This window comes from Enoplosus armatus, chromosome 3 (assembly GCF_043641665.1).
Source record: "Enoplosus armatus isolate fEnoArm2 chromosome 3, fEnoArm2.hap1, whole genome shotgun sequence".
NCBI lineage: Eukaryota > Metazoa > Chordata > Actinopteri > Centrarchiformes > Enoplosidae > Enoplosus > Enoplosus armatus.
In genome coordinates, this window is record NC_092182.1 from 2,208,423 (window position 1) to 2,218,700 (window position 10,278).

Sequence of the window (10,278 nt, forward strand, 5' to 3'; positions counted from 1 at the left end):
GATTAAAAGAAAAGAGACAATCACTCTCATTCACTGGCGTGCAGCTGCCTCGTTGTCAGATGGCGGAGAGGGAGATTTTTGTGGAGGTGCTGAAAAGATGCCTCAGTGAAAGGACCTGCGTTTGTTTTCAGATGGCTCTCTAATGACTGGATGTGATTAACACAAATTATCTCACTTATCGCAGCTCAACAGGCTCAGATAGAAAGTCTCTGGGTGCGCTCTCTGCAGCGCTGCTTAACATGCATTTAATCAGACTCAGCAGTCAGGATCACAAGCAAGGACAGCGGTGACACAGACTTCCCCCGGCAGAAATGCTCTTTGTGACTTTAAGGAAGACATTATCACCAAAACGATAGAACCGTGGAGTCAAAATATGCCTTATTTTGTTTTCCATGTGTCTGTGCTTTGTTTGATGATATCATAGCGATCCTCGGTGGGGGGGGGGGGGGGGGGGGGGGGGGGGGGTGGGTGGGCATCCTCTCTGCTCTGCTCCGTTTGTTCATCGATGATATCACTGCTGTGCCTAAATCCACCTGTTGTAGGATTTAAACACTCGTGCACAAAAACAAAAAAAAAACATGGAAAGAGGATGAAACCTTGTCCCCTCACTGGCAGATGCTTTCATTTGTTTTTCATGAAATATCATTTCTAAGACGTTATAGCGCACAAGCTGACAAGGAGGCAAAGCTGCTTGTAAAGGAGGAGGCTGGAGTTATTGTAATTTATCAACAAATCTCAAGAAAAGACCAAACCAACGTCATGTTGGTTCAATGCTTTCTGACTCCCCGACTCAGCCCATTGGTTTCTACTGAAGACATGAATCCTTAAAAACAGGTCGTAAATATAGTGTTTCATTTTCAAAAGAAAATTACAGTTTAGTACGGCTTGGGTTTTATGCTTTTAGCCCGGGCCATCGGTAATGGAACAGTGTATGCACCAAAGTAACGGCTGAGGTTTCTGCACCGTCGCTGCAAATAGGTCCCAGTGGTCGGACAATCCCACAGGTTTTAAACAAACTTATTTGGAAGGCAAAACGAAGGAAAATAGGAAAATAAAAGAATTACCCAAACATCCATCACAGTTCCTGCTTGAACTTTGACCTGCCATGCTGTGTCTCACGGTTTTCACCAGCATTTTGGGTGCGCTACTTCTGGTTACACCTCCAGGTAAAGGGGTTCTAGACAATCTGGCTGAACTTTTGGCTCATTTAAAAGCCGTCTGATTGTTTTACTGCTTGTGTTTTTTTTGTTTGTTATGGTATTTTGCTTTCAAAAGGCATCCCAAAAGCAGCAGACCATTGTAGTTTTTAGCAAATGTTACTCAAACAAGAGGAAATTGTTAATTTGTGGGGGACTACTTTCAGCGGCGGATTAATCCACATTTGGTGAACTAATGAGTATTTGTGGCAGCAGGACGGTGTACGTGGGATTGAGTCAAAATAAACTACAGTGTGTGTGTTCATGGTAGAGTCGAGTAAAGCTTTAATGTCCTCGAGGGGCAATTTGGCTTGCACACAGCAGTCAATAGTAAATACAATAACTAATAAAAATGGCAATCAATACAATATATGGTCAATTTTCAAGTCAATTTTATTTATATAGCCCAGTATCACAAATCACAATTTGCCTTGAGGGGCTTTACAATCTGTACAGCGTCTGTCCTTAGACCCACAGTTCGAAAGAGGAAAAACTCCAACCCCAAAAACCCCATTTTACCATACACATGTACAATATATACATACCTACTCAATTAAACAAGCACACAGGTTAGCGCCAATGTCACTGTTGTCTAATAAATAAGAGAAAGGAAAAGGGGGGGGGGGCGCTGTATCACTGTGTGGCTCCGACTTAATACAGATCTTCCCAACCCATGTTTATTTTTCCCACTTCCCACATCATGGCCAATGTCAAAACAGACTCGATAAAAGTACAGAGCACAGTCAACATTAAGACGTCTGCGCTTCCTTAAGAAACGGAGGCCTTTTGATGTTGGAAAGTAATGAAGGAACATGTCGGCCAGCGCAGCAGTGTGGCTCACTGATGTGCTTGTGTACAACAGAGGAGGAAGATATATCATGCTTTGATACATAAACTTGTTAGTAGATAATATTCATTGTTGGTTTGGTCTTTTCAAAATAAATAATTTGCGCTTGTTTCATACTTTAAGGTACTTCTTGACATTTTGAGATGCTTTGGTCAGCACCTCTGAGTTGCTTTCACAGTGGACCAGAGCAGAAATGATTTCTCTTCTGTAAACATGTCACTGTATGAGGTACTGAATAACACCCCCCCCCCCCCCGCCACCCCCCGACATCTGTCCGTGGGATTATATATTTTGTATGATCCAGTCACACACTGAACTGTACCTTGCAGAGCCATCTGTGAGGGAGGGAGTCCAGGCTGCATTTAAGCTGCTGCCGTCTCTCCGGCCAACCAGAGTTTGACCCCGTGACCCTGCAGGCACCCGGGGTCAACCCCTGTCACAGCCGGAGGACCGGAAGTCACCGCGGGGGCCTTTTTTTTTTCCTCCATCCAGATAAGGGTTATATGGCTCTATGGAGGGCTGAGGGGGTCTTCAGAGACATAAAACTGCCAGGGACACACAGAGGACGGAAGTGAAAAATAGAAGTGTTAAACCTGCGGGCTGATGTCAACAGCTCAATATGTAAATGACTGCATTACATATCCCCCAGTGTATCTTCATTTAAATGGTTGGTGTATATGCGTCTTTTCCATTTTGGTGCCAAGATGATACTTCAGTTTGGTATCGGTATCGTTTTACGGTAATGCTTGTAATTTCCTATGAAGGTTCCCTGGAAATAACTGTCATTTTGGCACTAGTTAGAGGAAAAATAGAGACGATGTTCTGTGACAAAGTGGTCACTGAGCAATTGAACTAATTAGAGTCAGAGTTTTATCTATTTGCACAAGTTACAATCAAACAAATGACAATGGAAAGTAACGTGTAGGAGGAAAAAAAAAACAGAAAAGGGTTCATTTCTTACCGCTGGCCAACACGCTCTGTAGGGTTTCATTTTAAAAAGCTGCACAATTTAAAATGTGAAATTGTAAGAAGTTGAAGTTTGTGGAAATAAAGGAGCTGGTTAGGTGGAAGGATTTGAACAAAATTTAAAAAAAAAAAAAAAAAAAAAAGCAGGATGAAATGAACAAAAACAGAGAATATCTGTCAACCAGAGAAAGTCAACAAGACCAAGACATGAACTTTCAGCTTCTGATCCGTGTTACTTTGGTTACTACAATAAGTAAGAGACTCCACGCACAGTCCTCCGAGACACATGAAGGGATTTGAATGCAGACACGCCTGTGAGTGAGTGTGTGTGTGTGTGTGTGTGTGTGTGTGTGTGTGTGTGCAAGTTAATCGCAACTCTGACCTAAATTTGATCAAAACGAACACGATATTCTCATTTACATAGCAGGGCCACGTTCCAGCAGGTTAACATTTTAATAATGAGCTGTGTGGATGATGATGATGGTGATGATGATGATGATGATGCTGATGAAATATCAGAGGTGGTGGCGGTGTTAGGGGGAAAGGGGTGTGTGTTTGGGGCAGCATAAATTGTGTTAGCTACTTCATTGAAAGACAATGGAGGACAAGATGTTGTGTGTAGTGTCACCCACGTGCTTCTGCACCACTATTGTCTGCTCTCCTTCCCTGGGAGAGGGGAGACGGAGGGGTGAAAGGAGGAGGAGGAGGAGGAGGAGGAGGAGGAGGATGTGGGTTAGTTGACTGCTCTGTGTGTGTGTGTGTGTGTGTGTGTGTGTGTGTGTGTGTGTGTGTGCGTGCATGAGTGCGTGCGTGCGGGAAAAGCACAGACGGCTCGTGGTAATTTGATGTGTGTCCCCGGGGATGTTTGATGGATTAATGCTAAGCAGCTCCCTCTTCCACAGCACCACCTGATCTTTGGGGCTCGTGCCCCACATATAAAAGGCTGCAGTAGTGCTGAGCTCAGCTAGTCCAGCCATCTCTCTCTCTCTCTCTCTCTCTCTCTCACTCTCTCTCTCTCTCTCACTGCCTCTGTTTCTCCTTCACCACTTTCTCTCTTCCTCTCCATCCTCCCTGTCCTCTGCTTTCTCTCCGCCTCTCTCTCTCTCTCTCTCTCTGTCTCTGCTGCTTTCACTACAGTGTTTTCTTCCCCTTCCCCTCTGGCTTTAAACCATTTCCAGGACAGATTTATTGTAAACCTTGTTTTTCGCAATCCTCCGTTGTTTGGCCTGTTCAAGAAGGCCGCCCGGGAGCTCAGCGCGATCTCTGCTTCTTTTCTTTCCTTCCTTTTTTGTTTTGTTTTTTTTTGTTTTTGTCGTTATCGTCAGTCTGTTCACATTCTTCTATGAGGCTCTAGCATCAGCTCTTCATCAGGGACCAAAAATGCCACGCTCCTTTTTGGTGAAGCAGCCGAAGGTTCACGATTTCTCGTCTTCCAACTACTACCATCAGCAGCAGCAGCAGCAGCAGCAGCAGCACTGGGGGGACGACTCTTACACTGTGACACATGCCATCACAGAGTCGGCCACCAACTTGGCGGTGCGCTTGAGTGAAAATGGTGAGTTGACGTCTCTCTCTGAGTTGTGTTTCCAACTTTTCTGCTCATATTTCTGCTGCAGTAGCCATTGATTTCCTCATCTGGAGACGATCCATGAGGTCTTTCGCACCAAAAAACGGAGAAGAGGAATCCTAAATAACAGACAGGGATTTCGTGCAACAATATTTATGTTGTTGTCTCTGCTACTCGATCGCTCTTGGAAACCCCCCAAAACCCCCACAGGCACCCCCCCCCCTGCCCCCCCCCTTCCGTACGCCTCAGGACTTTTGTTTTCTAACTCGGCGGATGCTAAATAGTATTCAGGTCACGCTGGCTCAATCTGCTTAATACTCAAACCAGATCACACAGCAGCCTTTGGCTTTAATACTATTGTGTACATGAATTATGAGATATACTGTATGTGTACACGGCCACCAGGCACACAGATCTGATGCAAGCCTTTGTCAGGTCCAACTAGAAAGAAGGAAGGGAGAAAGCAGATAGCCACATGGGACTGTGTTGTCCTTAGATGGTGCAGTTGCCCTTGAGTCTCTCCTCTTATCAACCCCCCCCCCTCCTCCCCCTCCTCTTCGTTCATCTCTCCATCTCTCTCCATCTGATCCTGCAGGATGTTAGATAGCCACAGGGAGTAGGATTGCAGCAACACAATCCATATGTGGAGCAGCGAGAGGTGATGGAACAGGGTTTTTAGAGGATGGGTATTGACTGGAAAATAGAGAGTGCTGCAGGTAATTCAATAAAGTGCAACATGAGCAGTGCATTGGCAGACAGTAGATTTTCATCTGTGGGATTTCTTACGGAGGCTGGATGTGAGAACAACCCTGCAATACAAACGATATGGTGTGTGTGTGTGTGTGTGTGTGTGTGTGTTTGGCTTTGAGAAACATCCAAAGAAATGCGTGCTTTGAGCAGATTCACCCCCCCCCCCCCTCACGACCACCACCACCAGCATCACAGATCTTGTGTTTGAGTTGAATCATTTGTCCCCCAGATTTAGGATGCCAGCTGTCTGCTTCCCTTTGTGTTCCAGTGTGTGTGTGTGTGTGTGTGTGTGCGCGCAGGGGGGGGAATGGGCTCAATATACCATTGACTGCTGTCAAGATCAGACAGCAGTCGTCCCCCCCCCCCCACCAAACACACACACACACACACACACACGCCCAGCCCTCCCTTCCCTCTTAGCCAAATCGCAGTCCCCCACCTGTCACTCACTCTCCCCCTTACCATACTCATGAACACTCTCAAAAATGGCACAGATGGGGAATGATCTGATTAAAATGATTTAGTGATTGAGGGGATTTCACTGCTGAGACGCTCTGTTTTTGACTCCCCCCCCCCCCCCCCCCCCCCCCCCACACCATCACAGAATCAGACACGTAGATGTTGCTGCTGCCGCTGCGAGGCGGCGACAGGTGGATCGATCCCGAGCCAAACTATTTGCTTTGTGACTGTTTTGTCAACGTCAGCACATTGTGTTTGACTTACGCTCAGCCACAATGCATCTCTCAGGTTTTTTGGTTCTTATGATAGCACTTGTTGGAGTGGAGGTATTGATCAGGGCAGAACTGTGCACCAAAGCCTCATTAATATTTCATTCCCAAAGCTTGCTGAACCTGGCACTTACAAATAGCTTCCTGTATTGGGTATCATATTGATTAGAGGTTTGGGTGAGAGGGCACTTTTCTTCAGAGGTTATTGAGATCACGAAGACGTTCCATTCATTTATTCCAATGAAAGAAGTCTTTTCTGTCTCTTTATTAAATGTCTTTTTCTTTTCCCAGGCTACATCCACGATTACATCATCCCCTCAGTTTTGCAGAGCACAAAGGAGCCAGGTCATGAGCACACCGGGCTCTCCTCAGGGCCCCTGTACTCCCCGGGTGGCAGCGGCGGGGAAGAGTTCTCCGACCATGACATGGAGCATCCGGACAGCCCCGTCTCCAGCGACACAGTCGAGTCAGACTGTAGCGTCCCCGAGTTGGAGGCATGCACCATCGATGCCTTCCTCATCTCTGACGGTCGCTCCCGCCGGAGACCCAACCAGAGGTGTCCCCGCAAGGGGGGCAGTCAATCGGACAGCAGCGAGGGCGCCGGCTCGGCAGACTGCAGCCCTGCCAAAGGGAAATCCAAAGGGCGCCACGTGTGCGGCGAGTGCGGCAAGTCTTACGCCACGTCCTCCAATCTGAGCAGACACAAGCAGACTCACCGTAGCCTGGACAGCCAGCAGGCCAGGAAGTGTCCCACCTGCCACAAGGTGTACGTGTCCATGCCAGCACTGGCCATGCACATGCTGACCCACGACCTGAAGCACGACTGCACGGTGTGCGGCAAAGCCTTCAGCCGACCCTGGCTCCTGCAGGGCCACATGAGGTCCCACACCGGGGAGAAACCGTTCGCCTGCGCCCACTGCGGCAAGGCCTTCGCCGACCGCTCCAACCTGCGCGCCCACATGCAGACGCACTCGGCCTTCAAGCACTACGCCTGCAAACGCTGCCACAAAAGCTTCGCACTCAAGTCCTACCTGAACAAGCACTACGAGTCGGCCTGCTTCAAAGGGTACCAAGCAGAGGACGACTGCAGCTCTGAGGACTGATTGGGACACGTTCATCTTTTTCATTTCGATTTCTACACTTTTTAATAGTTCGTACAACAAAGTCCGAGAACAGCTTGCCACGTCACTTCTCAGGCTCGTCACATGCATGCATCGTAATCCTGCCTTTTGATATGAGCAATAACCTCATTTGAAAATTATTCAGGAATTATGTATGGAATTCATAAAAATCTCAGTGTTGATCAGAAACGTAAAATATTTTATATTGTTTTTTATAAATTGAATTGCCATAATTTACATGCAAGTATCATTTTAGATGCCAACTAGCTCTTAATTTACCTCAAAACATTTCCTACGCATTTGTGTATTTATTAATTTATTGAACTATTTATTTGCCAGTTTTGAAGATTATTTATTTATTATTGGTTGATGTATTTGTGAATTTAACGCGGATTTATTAGAAGCCATGTATTGGATTTGTTGAGAACAAAAGCCAAAATATATTCTGACACGCTATATTTCTCTGTCTGATCAATTTGGTGACGACAATAAAACGGATGAAAAATGTATAATTACTGAAACTCCCTTTACTCGTGCCTGAATACGTTGAATACAAATGAAACGCACTCATATCTGAAGGCTTTAAATTGAAATATGCAACCGGTTCAAAAAAAAAAAAAAAAAGATACTGAACTTTTACATGCACAATACTCCAAAAATGAAAATGAGCTAACATTGTTGCGCTCACTCGCGTCAGCAGCAAGCTAATGCTGTTTTAAATCAGTCACATTTACACTTTTTTCACCTACATCTTTTTAATTTGAAATCTGAACTTTCATTAGAATGTCGGGGGGGGGAAAATATCTACTATTCTGCAACGACCTGTTCAAATTCCAAATTTCCGGTCGACAGGCAGTTTAAAGAAGCCTGGTTTGCCTTGCGGTCCAGCAGAGGGCGCTCTGGAAATTCACTCAGCTTGAACCGGGGCCTGCCCAGCTGACCGACCATGCTAAGCTTAGCTAATAAGCAGGAGAACACCAGCGAGCACAGCCATGCTGGCCCGGCAGCGAGTGGACGTGCTGTGGTTTCTGCACTGTAGGTGGAAAAAATGGCCAACAAAGGATAAGGCTTTGTAAAATTGTGACGACAAAAACACATATGCAACGCACAAAAAAGGAACACGATACAGATTCGGCATACAAACGGAACAATAACAAAAGAGCCAGGGGTGTATCGCACCGGACTACGTGATGTAAAACATAAATGTAAGAATATAAAACACACAGATGTTGAGTTTCTTTATTTTTGTTGGTCGAATTAGAAAGAAGCTTCACATGTTGCTCAACGTCCTTCAGTCATTTTAAGTATTCCAACATCATTATCGAATGTATTACGAAAGAATTTTCTTTTCTTGTTTTTGTTTTTGTTTTTTTTGGTTGACAAAACCAAACACCAACATGTTCCCATAATCATGTAAAAATCTTTAAAAAAAACATGATCAATGACAAAGGTCTTGCCAGAATTTCTTGGTGTGAAAACAATATAGGTGTAAAGCTGTTTCTGGATACGCCGCACGCATCCATTGTTCTGAAACAGAGCATGTGTGGCTCTATTATTATTTTGGGAGTGTAGTGAGAAACAAATCTTTCCTAGAGAGGGGAGTCAGCCGCGTTGGGGGAGAGATACGTATCTGGGTGCAGGCCTAACTGCATTCCTAAAAAGCTTTAAGGTGCCTGTTGGAATGGCATCAACAACCCAAGCAAATTCTTCATGGGTTACTGGGAAACGGCATGTCGATAAGAACAATAAGCAAGTGATCTGTTCTTAAACAAAATGTCTCTTTTATTCCAAATATAAGATATGTGTGCGGTGAGAAGTTCACCTCATATTATCAAACCGGGGGGGGAGAAGGATCTCCCCACGCATCGGATGATTGTGTGCTCGCGCGGGTTTTCTCCAGTAACAACAGCCTAGTTGACTGTGACAGAGCTGCAACAGATCACACAGTCAAAACCGTGAAATTTAAATTCAAACAAACCATTACAGATCCAATGTTTGAAACACCCCTCCCCGTGTTCAAATGACGATCTTAACGCACAGCAAATGTCAGTGGTTTTAGTGTTTTTTTCCTCCCACAGTCGGAGTCCCGTAGTCTATTTGTCTTAACTTGCAGCAGGGTGTCTGTATTCCCTCCACCCTGTGCATGCTGAGACAGCCTTCAGCCTGTCATTCTGAAAAGAAATAAAGCCTGCCTCAGCTCAGGGGCTGGATCCTCCGAAGTCGGCATTTCCAGACCTAATATGTCATAATGGCCTGACAGGGCCTATCATACTTCAAAGAGCCGAGAAATGCAGCCATCTACTGCCCAAGTTTAGAGGACAAAACTGCTGTGTGACATTTGTCAGCAACCCTTAAACCTTTGATGGCGTGTTCAGGCCAATCTCATCATGCAGTTACGGAACATCACGTGGCCACATTCTGTTTATCAGGCATTTCAGGCGATCATCAGTCACTGGTAAAGAAACCACATGAAGTGAGCCAATGGGAAAACACTGCAGGATGTAAATAATGGAAGCCATAAAATCCTGTAACCTGGCACACTGCTACTGGTACGGTACAGTGGTAGTGCTAGGTAGTTGTGCTACTTTGCTGACTGTCTGAAGGCAACTCCCTGATGATAAATGTGGTTGATGTAGATGAGGTTAGACCAGTAGATCCCAACCTTTTTGGTTAAAACACCCCATTTTTGGTTAAAACAAAGTGAATTGCGATTGTTTGTCTTGGTTATTTTTCGGGGTTTGAACCTCTGGTCCACATTTTCAGTCTGGCTTTTGTTGGCCGCTTCCTCCAGGTGATCCAGCACCTGAACCGGGACCCAGAGTAAATGTGGAAAAAAGGGAACGTCTGTGTTTCCATCACTGCAGTGCTTCCTCTGACCAGCAGAGGGGGCAACCGTATAAACGGGACATATCCAAAATCTGACCTCCTCAGTGCTGGAGTGGTCAGAGCTGCACACATGAGGAGCATTAATGTGTCAGTCAAAACAGCCACATTGAACATCCACAGCAGGGTGTGTCACCCCCCCCCCCCCTCCCACCCTGTCAGGTTAGGAGATCCCTTAAAAGCAGATCCTGATCCTTCACCGCACAGCGCTGCAGCCTGA

The 10,278-nt window shown here is 45.7% G+C and overlaps 1 protein-coding gene across 1 annotated transcript; it reads left to right on the forward strand.

The window, feature by feature from the left end:
- The first annotated feature begins 4,389 nt into the window (after positions 1–4,389).
- On the forward strand, positions 4,390–7,157 carry LOC139283217 (transcriptional repressor scratch 2-like). Its single transcript, XM_070903195.1, has 2 exons — positions 4,390–4,564; positions 6,346–7,157. Exons 1-2 carry the CDS (start codon positions 4,390–4,392, stop codon positions 7,155–7,157), a joined length of 987 nt encoding a protein of 328 aa, XP_070759296.1.
- The last annotated feature ends 3,121 nt before the right edge of the window (positions 7,158–10,278 follow it).